General features: G+C 45.1%; 2 protein-coding genes across 2 annotated transcripts; one reads left to right on the top strand and one right to left on the bottom strand.

Annotated features, from left to right (window-relative positions):
• The first annotated feature begins 640 nt into the window (after positions 1-640).
• Positions 641-9,383, top strand: LOC148833602 (ferric reductase 1-like). Its single transcript, XM_088915563.1, has 7 exons — positions 641-727; positions 2,262-2,345; positions 2,629-2,832; positions 3,925-4,023; positions 5,609-5,747; positions 6,933-7,055; positions 8,114-9,383. The coding sequence occupies exons 2-7, from the start codon at positions 2,262-2,264 to the stop codon at positions 8,158-8,160; spliced, it is 696 nt and encodes a 231-aa protein (XP_088771689.1). The 5' UTR covers positions 641-727; the 3' UTR covers positions 8,161-9,383.
• Positions 8,204-23,367, bottom strand: LOC148833601 (ferric reductase 1-like). Its single transcript, XM_088915564.1, has 7 exons — positions 23,295-23,367; positions 20,316-20,399; positions 19,829-20,032; positions 18,687-18,785; positions 17,593-17,731; positions 16,024-16,125; positions 8,204-9,597 (listed from the first exon to the last, which is right to left on the bottom strand). Exons 2-7 carry the CDS (start codon positions 20,397-20,399, stop codon positions 9,548-9,550), a joined length of 678 nt encoding a protein of 225 aa, XP_088771690.1. The 5' UTR covers positions 23,295-23,367; the 3' UTR covers positions 8,204-9,547.
• Between the last annotated feature and the right edge of the window lie 482 nt (positions 23,368-23,849).

Raw genomic sequence — 23,849 nt, 5'->3', positions numbered from 1 at the left:
TAGATACACAGAATCATATTCTTCAGTTCTTCAGTCAGTCCTTGAGTTCAGGTGATTTCTGGGAATGGAATGGTACTTGTGTTGAGCCTTAATTGCCTTTTGTGTCTGTGGTCTAATTACTGTGCAATAAGTAACGCTGGGCAGACAGAAACAACTTGTGTGACCCACCAACATTAAAAAGTCATTATGAATGGACAATACTGACTAAACGTGTAATAAAGAACATCTTAATAGTAACCTTATGAGCTTATAACCTTAATAAGGCTAAATGAAGCACATTTCCAGGACCCATAAAAACAGAGAGAGTCTTGTCTGCTCCAGGAAATTTATTGTATCTTGTGGGCAATCATGGCACAATTAAAGGTGTAAAGGTGTAGATTTTTCAGTGTGGGGGTTAAAAACACCTGCCTCCCCATGAAAAATGACCCTTGTAAAAATACCTGATGCATTGTAACTGGTTTGTATGTCTCTGATGCACTTAACCGCTTATAATATAGAGATTCCAGTAATAAACAAGGAAGAGATGTTCCATAAATATCAAGAAGGAAGATGTCCCAAATCTTTCTTAGAAGAATGATTATTAATAATTAAGGACCTCCCTCTTTTGTGTAACACCTGGTACAAAAAGGCACAGCCTTTTCAGGAACCTGTCATTCTGCATCTGGACGGGAGAGAAGACACTGCGGCTCACTGGAGAGAAGCCCCACAGCTGACCTGCAGGAACAAGGCAAGACTCTGTCCGCTCTCTTGAGCTCAGGCTGACCCTGACTCCTCTTGCTTCTCTACCATCGCCTTCGCTTACAGCTGTGCTTCTGCACACTCAGCTTTTACAGCAGATATGTGCGGATGCGTATTAACTTGAAACGCATGTGTACAGAATATGTATTGTAGGTGCATTTTGTGGTTGTACAGCAGGAGATTTCTAGTTTAAAATGACAGAAAATAAATGTTACAGTACGTATCTATCAGACTGTCGAATTACAATCCCAGCTTCCCTCATACTAAGGATCAATCAAGATGGACACATAACAGCAGTGAAGAAGACTCCCAACTGCGTCACCGCAGATAAGAAAGAATGATACCAAATTAGGAAGATGTTTAAATAAGAAATGTCTATCCTGTGTGTAAATAGCACAGTGGGTTACTATGTTACTATAGGGTACTACACTGTAGTAGTGGACTGTTCTATACGTTACTGTGTTACAATACAGTGCTGCACTCTAATGTCAGTTACTGCACTGTACAGTATTATAGGTTATGTTGTTACTGTTGAGTACTGCACTCTTCTATATGTTTCTACACTCTGCTACTATATTATACTACACCGTACAATATTATAGGTTACTATGTTACTATTGGGTACTGCTCTCTACTATAGGTTACAATACTCTACTTCTATAGTGTACAACACTGTATTGTATGGTAGGTTACTATGTTACTACAGTATGAACTACTGCTTTCTATTACAGCTTACCACTATACTACTGTACTACATGTACTTGTACTGTACTATGTGTAGGGTACTTCTCTCTACTATAGGTTACTATACTGTACTACTATAGTGTATAGTGTATAGTGTTACTATGTCGCTATAGGGCACTGCATGCTTCTATGGGTTACTACATTTTACAGCTACAATGTACTATAGGTTAACACTAGTAATTCCTTACACTTATATAGCACTTTTCTGGCCACTCCACTCAAAGCGCTTTACAGGTAATGGGGATTCCCTCCACTACCAACAATGTGTGGCCCCACCTGGATGATGCAATAGCAGCCAGAGTGCTTGCGTACACTCACCACACACCAGCTCTCAGTGGGGAGGAGACCAGAGTGATGAAGTCAGTTCAGAGATGGAGATTATTAGGAGGCCATGATTGGTAAAGGCCAGGTGGAAATTTGGCCAAAACACCAGGGCAACATCCCTACTCTTTTTGAGAAACATCCTGGGATATTAAGTGATCATGGAGAGTCAGGACCTATGTTTTAAGTCTCATCTGAAGGACAAAGAAGGAGGAGGAGGTTACTATATTGCTATAACGTACTACTAGCACTGTACCATAGGCTGCTATATCATGATAGAGCACTACACTCTACTACTTTAGGGTACAGCACTGTACCATAGGCTGCTATATTACTATAGAGCACTGCACTCTACTACTATAGTGAACAGCACTGTACCATAGGCTGCTATATCACTATAGAGCACTGCAGTCTACTACTACTGCACGTGGAACGATCCTATTCCTCTCCTCCTCCAGATGGATCAAAGACTCAGTGTTTCTCTCCTGCTCCTGGGCCTGACGGTTCTTGTGGACGGACAGACTGTGGCAGCTCCGTTCACGGTGAGAGGCCTCCACGCGCTCGCTGTCTCGCGGCCGTCGACAGGCAGAGCGGTCGTGAGACACGGACGGCGCGTCGCCCTGCTCTGAGGGAAGCGCACCGTCAGGACCTGCTTGGTAGTCTCACAGGTCGCTGAGCCTCAGACCATTTTTAATAAACGAGTAGCATCAGATGAAAAAGGACTTCATCCCCCCAAACTGCCAAGTGCATTAAAGCTGTTCGTATGAGACCTGTGAGGTACAGCTTGAACTGTCTTGATTCATTTCTATTTCTCACTCTCCACAGGGAAACATCACCCGGAACGGCTGTGGAGCTACTAGATTCTGCATTGAGACTCCCACAGGCTGTGACCCGGCCTCCGGTGGAAACTGTCTCTTTGCGTCCACCGCTAGTGACACAACGAGCACCACCGGCATCTCTTTTAATCTCCAGGGAAACTCGAGCGGCTACATCGCTGCCATCTTAACAACCGCCGGCAACAACAGCACGGTACAGTATGCATTCAGTAGCGCCACCAGAAAGGGAGCCATCTTGGGAATCCTCAACGAAACCTCCAGTTGGCGTGAGGTTGCCATTTTCATGTTCTCCCCATCTCGTTGAGCCAGAATGTTTATTTCAATCCCCTTCCCCCCAGTAGAAAGGACCGGAGTGGGTGTCCTCTGAGTTGCTGCAGATTATCGTTGCTCGTTTCCTGATTTTAATCACCGGCACAAAACACACCCACAAGGGAACTGCAGGTTAAGAATGGATGGTGGGCTTTTGTTGCAGTAAAAACAATAATATATTTTTTTTTAATTAAGTGCCTTTATTTACCTAAACTGCTTATTACTGTCCTTCAGACATTTAGGTTGCTGCCTACTAATTTCTTCTACATTTCTCCATCTTGGTCCGTCAAGACATACACTGTATCTGATGATGATTCTGCAGTCTTTGTGTGTTTATTCCAAGAGTCTTCATTCTTAGTCTTGTAGAGTCCTGATCCAGTCAGTACAGGAGTCTCCAACCCTGGTCCCGTAGAGCCCCAATCCAGTCAGTACAGGGATCTCCAGCCCTGGTCCTGTAAGACCCTGATACACTCAGTACAGGAGTCTCCAACCCTGGTCCTGTAAGACCCTGATCCAGTCAGTACAGGAGTCTCCAACCCTGGTCCTGTACAGCCCTGATCTAGTCAGTACAGGAGTCTCCAACCCTGGTCCTGTAAGACCCAGATCCAGTCAGTACAGGAGTCTCCAGTCCTGGTCCTGTAAGACCCTGATCCACTCAGTACAGGAGTCTCCAACCCTGGTCCTGTACAGCCCTGATCCAGTCAGTACAGGAGTCTCCAGCCCTGGTCATGTTCAGCCCCGATCCAGTCAGTACATGGATCTCCAGCCTTGGTCCTGTAAGACCCTGATCCAGTCAGTACAGGGGTCTCCAGCCCTGTAGATCCCTGATCCCATCAGTCACTTGTTTGCTGTTGCCTTCTCGCAGCTGATCTTTTTGTAAATATAACTCCATAAGTAAATAATAAATTTGTCACTAAGAGATTGTCTTATCGTCAGTGTGACAGTAGACATGCCTGGCTTTGCCTTGTGTCCACAGAGAGATGCCTTTGTGTGTGCTCAGAACGCAAGCGATACACTGTTCTATCGCGCAGTCTACTCGAGTAATGGATCCAGCCTGAGTCCAGAAATTCTCAATGTAAGTGTCTTTATCTGGGGGGAGGTCTGTACTGGAGGCAGTGCTGGGAGGTTGAGGGGATGGGGATTAGGGGTTTCAGAGGTTCTGTTTTTTGAGCTATTATCCAAGTAGTAACAGGAAGGCAGACATGAAGCCGACAGAGTGTGAAACACTGACCCGTCCCGGATGTTAATACGGCCGATCGCCACGGTGACGTGAGAATCTCTTTCTTCATGCCACAAGGCACGGTGTTTTGAAAGATGGACGTTTAGGTGTTGGTTGCGGGAACATCTACATCCTTAGTGGCCTCCCGGGCTCGAATTGGGAAACCACAGCATCAACTCTGTCAGTGAAGCATGAAGCATGTATGAGCCGTCACGCGCACCAGCAATCTACCGGTGGAAAGAAGAGGAGGCATGAAAGTCAGGCAAGCCACCAGAAATCTGGCTTTTTTGCAGGCAGGTCCCAGCCACCATTTTGTTGCCCCTTGTCTCATGAACACTTGTGTTCTCTCCTCTCATTTGTTCCCTTGATGGACATGAGAAATTTCCTCTTGAAGGACAGGTGCAACTTGAGGATTTCCCAACAGGATGTGTAAAGACAAAGCTCTGTTAAATCATCCTTGAGCCTCTCTAGGAGAAGCAGATGGAAATGGATCGATATACAGTACAGGAAAAAGGAGAAATGCTGTGAATGACAATGCTGGGGCTTTGCAATAGCCCAGTGGTGCTTAAAAACCGATCAGGAATTGCTCAGTTCTTTTCACCAGCCTGTTAAAAAGGAGGGTAAACAGCCAAGGTGCCCCAGGAACCTTTCGTGAATATGAACTAGATCAAGAGATAAGAGGACTTTAAAGAGATTCACTCTTCCAAAATGATCTTCTTTGAAGTTATTTCTCAGTGTTCATTTGTTCACCTTTATCTCATGTCTAGAGATGCATTTTGGACCATGATCTCTCTTGCCCTTTATTATAAGGTCTTGTTTAATCTCTCTTCCATTAGCTTGGGTTTTTTTTCTATTTTTGTAGACGGTGGGGCCGTGCTGGTTTGCTATCTATTGAGCTGTGTTGGTGTCCGGCTGTGCTGGCTTGTTATTGGTTTAGGGTGGAGTGGATTAACATGAGTTGACACAGTTTGGTGTTAAGGTGGGTTGAGTTGAGAAACACAGCGAGGGGGGTGGGAATTGAGTTGAGCTAGGCTGGTGTTGGCTTGGGTTGAGTTGAGCTGGCAAGTGTGGGTGTTGGGGTGCTGTGAATTCAGCTGGGTTGATCATGGGGCAGCTATGCTGTGTGGAGTCTGGGTTGAGACCAGCTCTGGTTGTGCTAGCTCTGAGAGTTGAGATTTTGGACAGGAATTATCAGGGGAGCTGGGGCGGACGGTTACTGCATTCCACTATCTTCACTATTGTTACGTCACTGGGTGTTTCTGGGCATTTTCCTTCCAACAAAGCTACACTATGAAAAAATGAAATGATTAAATCTCAACTACTTTCACAAACACGGTCTCTCTGTGTACAGTCAGGATATCTGCGAAAGACCTGTGTTTTGACAAGGAGTTCAAAGTGACGTTGATAAATCCTCATGAGTATTGTCTCTCTTTCATTTCAGAACACAGTTGGCAACATTACCGGCACAACCACGAACAATGTCATTAAGTGCGCCTTCATTGTGAGAGATCTCAGCATCACAAGGGACAGAGCTATAGCACAATATTCCATCTCTCTGGCTGTTGGGAGTTTAGTGAACGGTAATGTTTCTGTGGTGGTGTGTCCCTCCTGTTATTGTGCTAGCTCCGTTTGTAAATGGTAAAGAACGTCAGTTTCAACAAACAGCGGGCAACTCAGCCTCTAAAGCTTGATTACATCATCATGACATGATTCCACAGGATCACGGGATCATTCCCAGACGGGAACAGTCTCACACTGAGCCCCTTGCCCAGAATGGAGACAGAGCGTTTTGAGAAACCCCCATCAAACCGATTGCTTCCAACCTCTCTGCTCAGCTTGTTAGTAGGTTTCCTTCTGACCCAGATTTGAGATGCTGAGATCAGACTCTGAGGTTCTGCTGTAAGAAGCTCTACCCTGAGCTCTGTGTAAGGGGCTGTTGGTGAAATGAGCTGTAAGGAGACTTTAGGTGATTGATCTATTGTGATAAACGATCAGTGCCTGCCGCCTTTACAAGCTGGCCACGTCAGGCTTCCTTACCAAAGGAATTTCCATCAGCAAACGGCGCCTCCAGGCGCTTCAGTTTCCTCCCACAGTCCAAAGCCATGCTGGTGGGTCAGTTGGCTTCTGGGAAACCTGGCCCTGGCGTGAACTGTGAGCGTGTGTGCCTGTGGCTCTTGTGTCTGTGTGGATTGTAGGGATGCAAGGAGTTACAGCACCTTCCAGTGAAGGCTTGAGATAGATAGATACTTTACTGTCCACTGCTGTGGAAATGTGTCTTTGGTTTTGCTTTTCAACCCCAGGGTTTCCATACCAAGCTGTCATGTCAGATGCCAGGATGCTTTTATATGCCATCTCCAGGACAGTCTGACTGCCATTAAAGTTCCTGAGTCTTTGAATTGAGTTTGAGGAGAGGTACACAAGGTGGATTTCCCACACTGCCCCCCGAATTGCAACGGTTTTAGAGAGGTGTTTACAATCCCAGTCCAGCCATTTTATTACCACGAATGGGGGTTTAAGAGCCCACATTCTACTTATGGTCCAGTGGTAATTCTGGAAGATGTTGTCCCGCCTTTGAGCTATTTTTGCGGTGTCACATACAACAACAGATGTCCCTTCTGAAATTCTCTAAGGCCAGGTCAGGAGACCAGATCCGTGACCCCAGGCCGGAGCCAGATATCTACAGGACGGACTGGCGTCCCATCCTGGACCGACCTAGCCTTGTGCCTGAGAGCGGAGACTCATGCGGTGTGTGTTTCAATCTGCAGGGCAACTCGGGACCGCAACATTAAGAGTTCAAAGTAACGGCACGGTGAATCTACTGAGCACAAGCTCTACGAATACCACTGCTCCTTCCGGTGGGAACAGGCCTGCCTTCGTGGCCATGCACGGTGAGCTGCGTGTCATCCCGGCGGTACAGGGAGTAGGAGCCCCGGCTCCCCTCGCGGGACTGTGCACGAGCCGCTGCGGGTCGTGTGACGGGCCGGTAGCCGTTCAGTCCTGCTGTGCAGGCCGGTTCCGCGGTTTCCGCGGGAACCGTCTGGAGACCCCCATCAGACAAGCGAACGGCAACTGGAATGAGGTCCAGGGTGAGGAGAGGCCATGATCTGAGCATCCTCAAGCCTTTCACCCCAGGGTTCCCGAGGGACGTGGGCCTCACCCGCAAATGAGCTTGAAAGTGAAATTGTTTGGGGCACTGGAATCAAAATACACTCAGAAACGCTGAGATTGCTTTTTTTCCAGATACCTTATGTGGCATCTGTACTGTGCGTGTTTTCGATTTACCGCGGGTTTGCTTTTCTTTTTTCAATTCGTGACACCTATGTTCCGTTTCGTCCGTTCACTGCATGTATCAATATTGCACCAGCGTTCTAAAAAGACCCCTTGCGAGTCAAGTGATGCATCTCAAGGGTTCTTTTTATGCTGCCAAGAAACAAGGTGGAATGCTCTTGGGTTCGGGTGGGTATGCGCCCTCACTGCTCCCGCCTCAAGTCAGGTCATCCCCCCCCACCACCACCGCTGGGGACTTGAACCCAGGCCTCCAGCATCACTCAACAGGGACCCAGCCAGCTGAGCTAAAGGGAGACCTCCCCACAACCCCGCGGCTGTGGTCCCTGCGACTCACAGGGAAGGGCAGTGACGTCACCGCGCTGGCAAGCCGGCACGCACAAGCAGTATTGTCGGCCATATGCGTTACACTCGTTAGTAATGAGCCTGGAGTCGAACATTTTAACTGCACAGTGAATCCACCCTGTTTGTTGGTGTACATTAACACCCAGAATATGAGCTTCGGGCTAATGCACGTCTGACAGGCAAGACAAAGCTGTACCCACGTCTGTTTACCTGCAGACTGGTTTTATGCAGGAACTGGTGAATCGTGTCCGGAAGCAACTACGGCGTCCATGACACTCAGAAGATGACATTTCTCTGTTGTTTCTGCTCTCCGCAGGGCTGTTAGTCCTGGTAGCTGGGCTGCTCGTCGGGGTGCAGTTCTGAGGATCCGAGTTACCCGGACGCTGAAGAAGATTATCAGCGCTGATTCTGGCGAGCCCCTTCGGGACCCGCCGCTGATCGACCGTCCTCGTTTCTTTTTATAAAAGCGCAGATATATTTGTTATGAAAGAGGCACTTTTATGCGTGAGGTAAAATCTTATCTGAGCGGAAACGGCATCGGTGAAACCCACCGAAAGCCGAAAAGACAAAATGCACTAGTCACTGTGAGCAATACGGCTCATCATTTCGGCACATAAAAAAAAGAGAACAAAACTTTAGGCTCTGAGGATTAAAGTACTGAAGCCGTATTACCAAAAAAAAAAAACGTGTCTCTTGATTAAGCTAAAACTAACTTATAGAAGGAAAGCAGTATCTACTAATCAGACTATAATATAATACTCTAGACACTAACGGGTCTCTCAGGGATATAGGTTGTGTGTTATAAACCTTGACAAGTCCAGCTGAAATTTCCTCTTTCCCCAAACCAGTCTTAGCAGAGTAGGCTGTGATTGTCTCCTGCAGTGCGCAATGAGTTGATGACCAAACAGTCTCCTCTTTTCGGGATCAACCCATGGAATTCTGACTCATTCCTCTATCCTGGCCGTACTGGAGCGCCGTACATTGTCATTTCGATGTGCCCCAGTTTTGTTTTTTTTTAACGGAAAACTAGTAATTGAAATTCATCACCCCCCCCCCCATAAACGGTATTCCGTTCAAAACGGATCAGAACTCCTTAGCACACCGGGTGTCCGGAACGGCCGTGTTTCGATCCGATATCAAGGTTTAACAAACTTCAAATCGCACAACGAGATGCACAGACAAGGGCACACGGAGAAGGGAAAAAAAGTAATCAATTCTGCATGAAAAACTTTAGAGGGATTTCCAAAATAAACCCGATATACTGTTCAGTAGCGTTAACACAACAGGAGCCACGCCTCTGCGTGGTCTTCGCAAGACTACAGATCTTGGGATGGACGCCCAGTCTTGAAGGTTTGCTTGAGCTACCTCCTGCAAAAGATGCAGGTCATGGAGTCCTTACCGAATCCCAAATCTGTTTGCCAGTTGTGCCCTTGTCAAGTCTGTGACTGGCCAGGAACGTAAAATTAAAATAACACGTCTGCACTATTTTCTTTTTGTACTCTTTATTAAATGTTGTTCTTCGCTTTGGCTGGATTAAACTGTGTAAAATGTATGCGGTATATTAAACTAATAAGTATTCGGAGAAACTGTCTTAAAAGTCTTCCCTTCCTCACAGCTCATAACCGCTACGGTGGCTACGATGGTACAGTTGCCCACTCTGTCGGGTAAAATGGATGTATTCCAAAGAAGAACAGTATTCAACGACTATTATTCATGCATTAAGGGCTTTATCTGTTTTTGCAGTTTGCACTTATGCCATATGCTCCTGCAAAGACAAACGGCATCGCAGTCTTGAGCAACCTGAAATGAAAAGAAAATTGCCTGCTGTAACACAAACGGGGTAAAGCATCCTGTTTGAAGGCTCGCTAGTTAGAAAATGTTTCTCGCGAGTCGCGTGTGGGGTGGAGCTAACTAAACACTGAACAAACTCGCCGCCTCGAGAGCGTTGGTGCGCTGCAGGGGGTTAAATGGTCTGTGAAGTTAACATCTAGATTAGCAGATTTAAGCATCTGGGATCATTTGCATCCGATTCTAAGAAGAAAAAAATGGAACAGCACACGGCAGGCTGCGAAACCTACAGGTCGTATTTTTACCGACTTTGACTCGTCCGAAACGGGTCGTATTTTTACCGACTTTGACTCGTCCCTGCCAAACTTGTCCCCTACTAATCATTAATCCATATCTGGGCGCATACACGGGGCGGAGCGGTAGCACTGTGGCTGGAAGTTTGCTGGTTTGTATCCCGCGGCCGGCAGAGGAATCCTACTCTGTTGGGCCCCTGAGCGAGGCCCTTCACCCCAGCTGCTCCAGGGGTGCTGTACAATGGCTGACCCTGCGCTCTGACCCCCAGCTTCTCTCCCTGTCTGTGTGTCTCATGGAGAGCAAGCTGGGGTCTGAGAAAAGATGAATTCCTAATGCAAGAAATTGTATGTGGCTAATAAAGTGATGTTATGTTAGGCTACATTAAAATATCTCTCAGTTCTCCGCACATCACTGGTCTCTAATATACAAATTCATGAGTTCAAAACCTGCGGGTAATTCGAAATATCGGTATCCATTTAATCACACTTTGAGAAAACAGTTCCGACAAGATGTACATAAAGGAACACTGGTGTTTACCGTCAAGTCCTAAAGATAATGAAAAACTTTTTTTTTTATCACATCATCTGTCTAAAGACAATCAACAGGTATTCACACATCCCGGACGACAAATATTTAATTAAAAAAAACATCCTTGTAAACCAGGGGTGGGGAACGTCCGGCCCGCGAAATCATTTGGTCTGGCCCTGCCAAGGCAACCGCAGGCGTAGAGCCTGGCGATAATTCGATAACGATAATTATCGCGATATAATTTTCCTCGATATAATTTTAACAAAAGTGCGATCAATGTTCATGCTTCACGCATGATACGCGCATGCGCACTAAATACGGCGCGAGTGCGCGTGCGTGTTGCAGACCGGGCAGCTTACAGATTTGTTTAATGTTTCTGCTGTTTGGCAAGTGATGTGTTCTTAAAATAAAGAGTTGTTTAATTCACCTATTAACTGTCTGGTTTCTTCAACTTTCACTCAGGAGAAAAAAATCTGCCTTTAAACTTGAAAGAAATAATGATTTGACATTTATCGTGATAATTATCGATATCAACTTATATGAAATGTTTTATCGTGATAATGTTTTTGGCCATATCGCCCAGCCCTATGCGGGCGGGACTTGAAATTCAATAAATCTAGGAACTTTTTTCATAGCAACATACATTTATATTAAGTGAATCATAATAATAACGTAAATTTTGAGGGACAAGCTAGGAACGTCCATTACGGGATAGACAGGACACATACGAGTACATGACGGGACAGACACGCATGCTTCTCGCCGGCTGCCCGCGGCCCGTCTGCCTGTATTGCGGTGACTCAGAGGGCAGTCAGTGCCAGGCAGGCTGGGAGTGTACACGTTGCTAAAGTGTTAACACACTGTTTTTTACGAACTGCGGGATGAAGTCAAGCAGTTCATGGAGGTGAAGGGAAAACCTGTCAGGGAACTCAATGATAGCAAGTGGCTGTTTGATCGACTGCGCTCCAGACTGACCGACGCAAACCTGGAAAAGCAGTTGCGAGTAGCAACATCATCAATACCAGCTAACATCACACGCCTCGCCAAAGAGAGGCAGTTCCAGCCATCACATTAGGGGTGAGTTAATTAAATGTTTGACCAAATATAGCAGGCTAATTTTTAAATTGATAATTTTGTATGGCCCGCGAATGATGTTATAAATATCCAAATGGCCCTTGGCAGAAAAAAGGTTCCCCACCCCTGTTGTAAACTGACACGGTTACAACACAACCTGTAAATCCAGTTCTTTGATTAAACCCTTCGGTCTCAGTGTTTGAAAAGTCGAAATGCAAAATAACTTCCGTCAAAAATTCTTTTCACTTTCGCCCAAACACCGGGGGTGTAAGTTTATCAGCTACATTTTGGATGACAATCGTAACTTCCTTATCAAGCACCTTAACAACAGCCTTATCTGCCCAAATGTGCATCTGTCACTCCTGAAGTTTGAAGAGGCTGAACAAAACACAAGGCACCCGGATTCAAACTCAAAGAACTTGATTGGCATGACCGATAAATTACAGGGCTGCCAGACTGTAAACAATCCGTGGAGACGGCAGTTCACGGCAGGCGCTCGTGTTTTAACCAGGGGTTATCCTTTTTCCTGGACTGAGGAGGGGTATACTGTAATTCGGCTCTTGAAGCAATGTCTCAACACAGGACGAAAGGAATAAAGGACTTGCTAGTTAATGGGTAATCATACTGTAGCGTCCCGCTACCCCCACATTCTCGGTGTTGGACTGCACTGCTACCCCCTCACCCTTGACCCTGACTGTGTTGCCCTATATAAGAGGGGTCCCCTTATTCCCTTTCGCCCCTTTGTCCTGCTAGGCGATAGTGCGGGTCCCCTCGCTATCTCCTCTTCACTCCTCCTCCTCCAAACTAAAGGGCGACAAATCCCGCCGTTGCTGGAACTAAAGGCCAATTCACGAGGAATGACACCACGCAAGAATCAAGCGTCATGGAGCGAAATTGTGGCCTAACCCGCTTGGCTGAGGGCGGACCTCCCGGCCAGGGGACAAGGAGACCAGGACCTCCAAGCAGGGTGGCCAAGGGGCAGCTGCAGAGGTGGAGGTGGGATGCAAGAGACGTGCAAGAGAGAGAGATAGAGAGATAGGGATCTCGTAGGTGTTTACAGCGTTTGGGAGAGGAATGGATTGTCAGGAGCGATTGCTAATTACTGACAGCTGAGTCCGATTGAGCTTGGTTGTTGTCATCCCTCCCGAACTTTTGTTATAAACTCCATTTAGTGTTGGTGTTGATATTGGTATTGGTATTAGTGTTATTAGTATTAGTATCAGTGTCAGTATTAGTGTTAGTATCAGTATTAGTTTCAGTATTAGTATTAGTATTGTCAATGAGGGGTTAGATTGTGTAGCTGAGGGCTCGGCTGGAACAAAACCAATCAGGATTGGGAACAGGTGCATCAGAGAGTGGAGTCCATACCAAATTCAGTGACTAAATTTCCATTTCTCTAATCATGTATTCTCCTCTCCTGAGCTGTATTCCATTTGGGAATTCAGTTAAATCAGTAAAGGTGTTTTTTTTTCAAAGGTAAACACTGACTAGAATTGTACAAAGCACCCCCACAGGCTCGAAGGTCTGATCTGGTCCTCGCTAGTACATCCCAAAGATCAGCCCAGACACCAGGATCAGCATCCCTGCAGAGAGCAGAAGCAACAGAGAGACGCTACCTTCTGAGTGTGAGAGCAGCTGTAGTTATTTCAGGACAAGGCTAACCAGTTCCAGCAAAAAAAAAACACAGTCTACAGGTGAATAAACATGTGAGTTCACCTGCATTTGATCTTGCACGGAATCACACGTGCCGTGTGTTAATATACAATAACACATGAGGTGGGTCCACTGCACAGTTTAAATGTTCAGCTCCAGGCAGTACAGAGCACCTCGGCTCATTACTTGCTACATTCCTTAACAGGATAAAGCCCCCCCAAGATACGGTACACCATCTTGTTTCTCAAAGGGGGTCCTGTCATAACTCTTAAAGAATATTTCTACAAAAATAAACCAACAAAATACAACACAGGCATTACAACCAAGCAAAAGAAATGAAATGATCTTTTAGCCCCTTTTTTATCACTTTATTGGTCATATACAATTTCTAGCATTAGGAACCAAAGTTCAACACTCTGTGCAAGCATATATGAAATGTCTCCGTTATGGTTTTAAGATAAGATCACTTTATTGGCCATACACAATTTCTATTATGAATTTGTCTTTTCACAGACCCCAGCACACTCTCCATGAGACACACAGACAGGGAGAGAAGCTGGGGGTCAGAGTGCAGGGTCGGCCATTTATACAGCACCCCTGGAGCAGTTGGGGTTAAGGGCCTTGCTCAGGGGCCCAACAGAGTAAGATTCCTCTACCAGCTGCAGGATTTGAACCAGCAACCTTCCAGCCACAGGCACAGATCCTCAGCCACAGTGCCACTGCTCCACCTGTAGATGTGCTGCTCAGTGTTTGAATGTCTCTTGTTTACCTGAAACCCGCAATCTGGATGATAAATGGGACCTACAGTGGGGGGATACACAGGAAATTGAAAGTGATCTAATCTCAGAGCACAGGTCCACAAAATGCACCTTAAATACACCCTCTCCCCCATATTGAATCCGGGGCTAATATCTTCCTGGAGTGGAGCACCCGTTAATACCTTGAATTATTTTGGAAAGCATGTGCAGTACAGGCCTGGTTAGGGTCTTGAATTCAAAGGAACCCCTTGGACATCCTGACTGAAGTTTAAGGTTTTTTTATATGTCTGTATATAGAACACACAGTAGAAAGAAAAATCCAGAATAAAAACAGGGAAAAACAAACCCCAACAAACCGTCTTCTTCAAAAGCTGCTTCCTTGAAGCACGGCACACCTAGAATGTAACTTCTGCTTTTTATGTCTTCTCTAATATGTCTACTAAGCTTGAATGAAAATTTCACAGTCATTGAACAAATATAAAAACATCTGCATGGATTTGTATGAAGGTTTGGGACATGGAATGGTTTTCTTAGCGTTGCAAAAATTAAAATCAAATAATAAAAAATAATAAAAGGAATAAAATATGAACTATTTTTACTGTTGCATTTCACTACTGCCAGTCCTAGAGAGGTATCTTTTAATGTTTAATATAATAATAATAATAAGTTCAGGTGGGTAGCTGCGTCAGCATGCGTAGGCTCTCCATGAGACACACAGATAGGGAGAGAAGCTGGGGGTCAGAGCGCAGGGTCGGCCATTTATACAGCACCCCTGGAGCAGCTGGGGTTAAGGGCCTTGCTCAGGAGCCCAACAGAGTAGGATTCCTCTACCGGCTGCAGGATTTGAACCGGCAACTTTCCAGCCACAGGCACAGATCCTCAGCCACAAAGCCACCGCTCCACCCCATGGTTCAAAGGTGTGCTTTTAAACTTTTCTTGCACTTTTCATTGCTGTCTCACAGCCCTGGCCCTGGGGTGCTATCTGGGTGGAGTCTGTATGTTCTCCCGTGTCTGACTCCAGGTGACCTAACACTACCCACAAAATTTCCGACCACATCAGCTGGTAACTCGCTGTATGGCCCCAAATGAAAGTGACGTCTCACAATAGGCTCACCGCAGGTATCGCTGTGACTGTGTGCGTGAATATGACAATTAACCCTAACAATCAGAGGGTGTGATTGAGGAATTCAGATTTAACTGAATCTCCCAACTAAACAGGCACGTTCTGCCTGAACAGCCTCAGGGTAAACGAGGGTGTCTTGAATGTGGAATGGCCACCTGCCCTGTACTATCTTCCTTCACTATTAACAACCTGGGTTGCTACCTAGGTGGAGTTTGTGTGTCTTCTCGGTTTCGTCCTACCACCCAAAGCCTTGCTGGTGGGTACTGGCCCTGGTGTGAGTGTACTATTGTCTGTATCTGTCTGTGCCCTTTAATTGACTGGTGTACCCTGCCTTGCGCCCATTGCCTGCTGGGATAGACTCTGAGGGAATGAACTAAAAGTTTTGACTAAAAGTTTGTATTATATCTTGTTGGCTATGTATTTCTGTTCTTATATTTTACCAACTCTGTCTCAGGATGTCTTGTCTCAAAAGATAATATAGTCACACTGCATCTTTAGGCATAGCTGGCATAGTTCTCAGGAAATCGACCGAGTGACCTCTCTTGGAACAAATGGTATATTCAGTTTACAAGCAGAAGGGGCTGCTTGTCACGCAATCCAGCAGTAAAGAAAATATAGGTACTGGTCAGCTTTCTAGAATGACCATATAAAGCCACGATGCAAGCAGAGATTCATGTGGGATTGTATCTTGTATTGTTTGGTTCACTGTGTGAAAGAGCACTGTAGGCATTGTCTTTGGAGTCTTGCGTACCAGAACAAGACTCCCATATGCATATGAAATAAAGACGACTCTCAACACACAAACTTGCAGCTGACGCCCTTTGTTTGGCACAACAACTCTGACCCCTGCATGACCCTGGCTGGATCACGTGGGTTAGAAAATGAATGGATGGGGTCCTGGGCATCACAGCCTTTGAAGAGGCTCGGGCTGCTCTGAAATGGGTGTTGGGGAATGGAATTCCAGGAATGGACTCCTGATGATCCTGCCAAAGCAGGGAGATGTCTTACCGTCCACTGCGGTGAGGGCAGGAGCGCTGGCGCTGTACAGGGACAGCACAATGTCCACTTTTCTCTGAGTTTGGAGCCGGACATCGGGCGCGCTCAGTGTGCCTGTGAATAGTGAAACACACCCCACCTCAGCTGCTGCTGTCTGCCGTTGAAAAGGGGGCTGGTTGAAAAGTGACTCTGCCGAGTCATGAAACTACCTGCGGTTATTTGGACCCGTGTGGTTGGAGAATGATTGTATTTCTGGCTTAAATAATGATCCTGAAATATTACGAAACAAGCATGAGTTTGGGGCTCACACTGTTGCTACCAAGTACTGCACTCACTGAGGAGACACCAAGCAAGACTTGGAATCCTGTACATTGTGTGGTGATTAAATAACTATATTTCTAACTATATATAACTATATTTTTCCCCTGACATTGTAACAGTTTAGTGAAAGAAAATCCAATGGAAATACTTTTGTTTCGTGTTATTTGACTCTGTCCCTCTATGTTAACTCTGTTAACTCTGTGTTTCTCCTGTGTTGTTGGATGTGATTGGGCAGGAGAGCTCAGTGTTCTTGTCTGGGAATGGCCATGAGCCAGACATGCAAAGGAGCAGGAAAAGTTTATCCCATACTGAAAGGAAAAGGAATGAAATACAATTTCGGGTGTGAAGAAGGCACCTGAAGAAGACTAACCAAAATGTGGTGTTTCATTTCTTTTCCTTTCAGCATGGAATAAACCTTTACTTGTTCCTTTGCAGACTACACATGCTGACTCAACTACTTCCTATGGGTTTCGCAAGCCAGACGTGATGTGTAGTGGCACTGACAATATCTTTTGTAGCCCCACCTTTCATAGCCCACCTCTACTAAACCCTCTCAAACCCAACACCAGCCTATCTCAACTCAACCAACCCCAACCCAACACCGAGTTATCTCAACTCAAACCAGTCTATCCCAAACTCAACTCAACTCAATCCAATCCAACCTCAACATCAATTTATTCCAACTCAGCCCACCCCAATCCAACATCAATTTATCTCAACCTTACCCAGCCTACCCAAACTCAGCCAACCCAAACCCAACACCAACTTATCTCTGCTCAACCCAGCCTATCCCAACTCAACCCACCCCAACCCAACATCAATTTATCTCAACCTAACCCAGCCTACCCCAACTCAACTCAACCCAATCCAACCTAACATCAACTTATCCCAACTCAGCCCAGCTTCCCCCAACTCAACTCAACACAACCTAACACCAGCTTATCTCAACTCAACCCACCTTACGCCAACTCATCTCAACCCATCCCAATAAAACACCCTCTTAACTAACACCAACCTACCCTAATTCAAATTACACCAGCAAAACAACAATGTAACCTTCCCCAACTGTCCCCACCCTCACACAACACTTACTTCTCTCAACTCAGCCCAAGCCCACCCAGAACTAAGCTGTACATGTCAGATAAGATTTAAGAACTTCGACTGGGACTGAAGGTGAGAGTCTGTTCCTGTCTGGGAATGATCTTTCACCTCTTACAAACAGAGCTAGCAGGTAACAGGAGGAACACACAGAAACATTACCGTGTGTAAAATTCCCAACAGCCAGAGAGATGTTATAGAGTGTTGTAGCTGTGCCATTTGATGTGGTGAGATTTCTCACAATGAAGGTGCAGCTAATTATGTTATTGTTTGCAGAGCCAGTGACGTTGTAAACTGTGTTCTGGAATGAAAGAGAGATGATAGTCATGAGGACTATGCGTTTTAACATCAGCGCACCCCAACCCAACGTCAACTCAACTCACACCAGCCCAATACCAACCTGCCCCAACACTACCTTTCTCAGCCCAACCCCTCTTAACCTTCAAGCTATTTATAACAAGAAATGAAAGAGCAAAAATTAGATCTATAGCCCATCAACGTGAGATAGAGATCAAAAACTTTCTTTGACAGTTCTTTGAACAGTTCATTTTCAAGTGAGTGTTTGACTTTCATTCCCCTTAACCTTTATCTTGATTTTCTTCTTTTTCTGAACACCATTTCTTGACAATTAATTTGTTATGGCACCTGCCCGATTGCGTATCTCATGGAGGCCACTGGTGGACCAGCAATAGCGTGGCACTCTAGGAGTGTATAGTGCATGCACATTGGAATTTGTATTTCATGCACAGTACAGCACACAACACAGTATGCCAGGCAACACCACACAACGTAGATGGCACATTACAAGATAGTACATAACAGTACTTAATAAGTAGTGATAGTAGGTACAGCTAATATAAAAATCACTAAATACATGACAGACAACAACATATCTATGGTAGGGAACAAAAAATACATTGTTATCCAAATCAAAAATGTATAGCGCAGAGGTGTATTGGGTTCTGAGGCATTGCACAGTTAGCTGTTTATGATGCACACTGCCATAGAGCAGAAGCTGTTCTAAAGCCTAGTGGAGAAGATGTTTGAGTCATTCCAGGCCCTCATCTCCTGTTTTGAATTAGGTGTCTTCAGATTTGTAAAAATCTGTGACAGGTCAGTGTTTCAGAGTTTGTCTGTTTGATGTTCACCCTCCTGTGGCTTCAGGGTTCAGAGGTCACAGAGAAGAATTCCATAATGCCCTGCACCCCCCAGCACTGCCTCCAGTACAGACCCCTCCCCCAGATAAAGACACTTACATTGAAAATTTTTGGTCTCAGGCTGGATCCATTACTCGAGTAGACTGTGTGATAGAACAGTGTATCGCTAGCATTCTGAGCACACACAAAGGCATCTCCCTGTGGACACAAGGCAAAGGCAGGCATGTCTACTGTCACACTGACGATAAGACAATCTCTGAGTGACAAATTTATTATTTTCTTATGGAGTTATATTTACAATTTAAAAAAAAAACAGGTTATCTATAGGGCAACAACAAAGAGGTATAAGACTGACTGGATCAGGGATCTACAGGGCCTGTCACGTTCGCAATCCCCTCCTCCTAAGGGCGCTCCAGCCCTTCCTTGTTTGTCTGGTTGTTTAATCGTCTGTCTCGGATGGATCGCCTGGCCTTGGACTTTTGCTCTGTTTTGGATTTCCCTGGATTGTTTGCCTCGGCCACACCTCCCCCGACCACCAGCACTCCATGGACACTCCCCCCCTGTTTTCATTCCCGTATCCTACATGCCTTTTTCCCAGTGTTTCCTCACTCTACCCTGGATTGTGTCGTCTGCATAGGGTCCGGAAAGACCTCTTCCTGACAGGACCAGGTCTGGAGACTCCTGTACTGACTGGATCCGGGATCTACAGGACCAGGGCTGGAGACTCCTGTACTGACTGGATCCGGGATCTACAGGACCAGGGCTGGAGACTCCTGTACTGGCTGGATCCGAGATCTTCAGGACCAGGGCTGGAGACTCCTGTACTGACTGGATTGGGGCTGAACATGACCAGGGCCGGAGACCCCTGTACTGACTGGATCGGAGCTCTACAGGAAGCATGACAGCAGTATGTTAATTAGGCTGCTGTCTATTGTCAAGCTTACTTGCGGAAGGAGTGTTGTTTTATATTCTGCTTAACTGTCTTAACTTGTTTCTTGATATGTAAATACATTTCAAACAATTTTTTTTAAAGGAAAGCAGAGTAAATGAGTAACAACATCAATTATCATTTGTTTTCAGGAAGAAGCAACATTTAAAGCCACCACATTTAGTTGGGAAACAAAAAAACTTAATTCAGTCATCTGTGAACTGTCTAAAAGGCCAGAGAGTATGACACTGGGTTCATCAAGGATTCCCAAGATGGCTCCCTTTCTGGTGGCGTTAGTGAATGCATACTGTACCGTGCTGTTGTTGCCGGCGGTTGTTAAGATGGCAGCGATGTAGCCGCTCGAGTTTCCCTGGAGATTAAAAGAGATGCCGGTGGTGCTCGTTGTGTCACTAGCGGTGGACGCAAAGAGACAGTTTCCATCGGAGGCCGAGTCACAGCCTGTGGGAGTCTCAATGCAGAATCTAGTAGCTCCACAGCCGTTCCGGGTGATGTTTCCCTGTGGAGAGTGAGAAATAGAAATGAATAAAGACAGTTCAAGCTGTACCTCACAGGTCTCATACGAACAGCTTTAATGCACTTGGCAGTTTGGGGGGATGAAGTCTTTTTTCATCTGATGCTACTCGTTTATTAAAAATGGTCTGAGGCTCAGCGACCTGTGAGACTACCAAGTAGGTCCTGACGGTGTGTTTCCCTCAGAGCAGGGCGACGCGCCGTCCGTGTCTCACGACCGCTCTGCCTGTCGACGGCCGCGAGACAGCGAGCGCGTGGAGGCCTCTCACCGTGAACGGAGCTGCCACAGTCTGTCCGTCCACAAGAACCGTCAGGCCCAGGAGCAGGAGGGCGACGCCCAGTCTTTGATCCATCTGGAGGAGGAGAGGAATAGGATCGTTCCACGTGCAGTAGTAGTAGACTGCAGTGCTCTATAGTGATATAGCAGCCTATGGTACAGTGCTGTACACTATAGTAGTAGAGTGCAGTGCTCTATAGTGATATACTGTAGCAGCCTATGGTACACTATACTGTACACTATAGTAGTAGAGTGCCGTGCTCTATAGTGATATAGTAACCTATGGTACAGTGCTGTACACTATTGTAGCAGAGTGCAGTGTTCTAGCAGTTATGATATAGCCATAGATATAACCATAGATATAGCAGTCTATGGTTCAGTGCTATACACTATAGTAGTAGACTTTAGTGCTCTATAGTGATATAGTAACCTATGGTCCAGTGCTGTAAACTATAGTAGTAGACTGCAGTGCTCTATAGTGATATAGCAGCCTATGGTACAGTGCTGTACACTATAGTAGTAGAGTGCAGTGCTCTATAGTGATATACTGTAGCAGCCTATGGTACACTATACTGTACACTATAGTAGTAGAGTGCCGTGCTCTATAGTGATATAGTAACCTATGGTACAGTGCTGTACACTATTGTAGCAGAGTGCAGTGTTCTAGCAGTTATGATATAGCCATAGATATAACCATAGATATAGCAGTCTATGGTTCAGTGCTATACACTATAGTAGTAGACTTTAGTGCTCTATAGTGATATAGTAACCTATGGTCCAGTGCTGTAAACTATAGTAGTAGACTGCAGTGCTCTATAGTGATATAGCAGCCTATGGTACAGTGCTGTACACTATAATAGTAGAATGCTTTGGTCTATACTCTATAGTGATATAGTAACCTATGGTACAGTGCTGTATACTATTGTAGCAGAGTGCAATGCTCTATAGTGATATAGCAGCCTATGGTAAGGTGCTGTACACTGTAGTACTAGAGTGCAGTGCTCTATAGTGATATAGTAACCTATGGTACAGTGTAGTATACTATTGTAGTAGAGTGCAGTGCTCTATAGTGATATAGCAACCTATGGTACAGTGCTATATACTATAGTAGTAGAGTGCAGTGCTCTATAGTAATATAGCAGCCTATAGTACAGTGCTGTATACTATAATAGTAGAGTGGAGTGCTCTGTAATGATATAGCAGCCTATGGTAAGTTACAGATATAGTATCCCATAGTTTACTATAGTAGTAGAGTGACACAAGTTACAGTAGAGTGCTAACCACTTGGAACTGAATGTTACAAAGACAAAGGAACTGGTGGTAGATTTCAGGAGGAAAAAGGTCAAACCTACTCCTGTCTACATCCATGGGAGTGGCGTGGAGATGGTGGACTCGTACAAGTACCTGGGAGTGCACATCGACGATAGACTGGAATGGTCTAAGAACATCGAGGCCATCTATAAGAAGGGACAGAGCCGACTCTACTTCTTGAGGAGGCTCAGGTCCTTCAATGTGTGTAGTAAGATGCTACACATGTTCTATCAGTCGGTGGTAGCGAGTGCCATTTTCTACGCAGTGGTGTGCTGGGGCTCTGGGATTAGAGCAGTAGATTCCAAAAGGCTGAACAAGCTCATCAGGAGAGCAAGCTCTGTCATTGGGTTTGACCTGGACTCCTTGGAGGTAGTGGCTGAGAGGAGAATGATGTCCAAACTAGAGGCCATCATGGACAACTTCCCCCATCCCCTCTATGACAGGCTTGCAGGAATGAAGAGCACGTTCAGCAATAGACTGATTCATCCACGGTGCGACAGGGAGCGCTACAGGAGGTCATTCTTGCCGTCTGCCATAAGACTGTACAACGCATCCACCTTGCGTCTTGGCAGAGGCAACATCGACAGCGACCTGTTTCTGGACTTAACGCATCTACACATCTACTGCTACATCTGTTCTCTTTCTTTTTCTTTTCTTTTTCCCGTTTACAACCACTTTTTGTGCAATATATGCCAGGGACCTGTGCAATACATTTATATTTATATCTATAGTTACATCTATATTTATATTCATATGTGTGAAATGAGTGTGATACGATTTTCTGTGTACTGTTCTGTTCTAGTTTGTTCTTGTGCGTCCGGACTGTGAGTAACTCTTGTATTGTATTGTATGTATTGTACTAATATTATATAATTCGTTACACTGTGGCTGTGTTGTGTGTGTTAAGCTACTGTTGCACTGCAATTTCCCTCACGGGATCAATAAAGTATCTATCTATCTATCTATCTATCTATCTATCTTTATTCTGTAGTAACACATTGTAAGGTTTAAAACAGTACAGTATAGTATACTTTAGTAGTAGAATGCTGTAAATAGTGACCTTGAACACAGTATATTGGACTACACAATGGTAGTACAGTGTAGTAACCTATTGTAAATCCTTTGCTCACAAATATAGCACAGTAGCTATGCATACATACAAATTCACAGAGCTTAGAAAAAGGATTTTTTTACTCTTGAGAGGTTTTTCTTTAGAAAGTGACTAGAAATCATAAAATTGAAAACGAACCAATGACAAATATATTTTCACACTAGATTGGAGTTTCTTATTCAAACAAATTCGCACTTGGGTACTGTTCCTTCTCATCTTCAATGATGCAGTAATGAACCTGCTTCAGAATAGCTTTCTTACTGCTGTCATGTGTCCATCTTGATTGATCCTTAGTATGAGGGAAGCTGGGATTGTAGTTCAACAGTCTGATAGATTACATAACATTTATTTTTGATCATTTTAAACTAAAATTGTCTTGCTGCACAAGCACAAAGCGCACTACAGTGTAAATATGGATATTCTGTATACATGCATTTCCAGTTAATACACATATTAACTGGCAGAAGCACAGCTGTAAGCGAAGGCGATGGTAGAGAAGCAAGAGGAGTCAGGGTCAGCCCGAGCTCAAGAGAGCGGACAGAGTCTTGCCTTGTTCCTGCAGGTCAGCTGTGGGGCTTCTCTCCAGTGAGCCCCAGTGTCTTCTCTCCCGTCCAGATGCAGAATGACAGGTTCCTGAGGCTGTGCCCTTTTATATCAGGTGTTACACAAAAGAGGAACGATGATATGGAATAATTTGGGATATCTTCCTTTAAATTAATGGAACATCTCTCTTCCTTGTTCATTCACGAGACCTGTGTATTTAAAGATACTAAGTGTCTCAGGGACATATAATGCAATGTACTGTATAGTGTACAATGCATCAGTTATTGAACTCTTATCTTTGCATGGGTTGATTTGCATGGGAAATTTGCATTTTTATCTCCCACACTGTAAGACCTGCTCCATTACAGTTGTTTATTGTGCAAACAAGGCAAATTAAGTTTCCAGGAACAGACCAGCATCTATGTTTTTATGGGCTCTGAATGTATGATGAACGCAGCCTTTCGTTAGAAAGTTGAACATTAAAATGTTATTTGTTATGTGTTTTGTCCACTATTGTCAAATCATAATGACTCTCAGTGTAAAATCCTTTGAGGGTTCTAA

This window comes from Atractosteus spatula, chromosome 5 (genome assembly GCF_055471065.1).
Source record: "Atractosteus spatula isolate fAtrSpa1 chromosome 5, fAtrSpa1.hap1, whole genome shotgun sequence".
In the NCBI taxonomy this organism is placed as follows: Eukaryota; Metazoa; Chordata; class Actinopteri; order Semionotiformes; family Lepisosteidae; genus Atractosteus; species Atractosteus spatula.
This window is presented reverse-complemented; position numbering and strand designations above follow the sequence as displayed.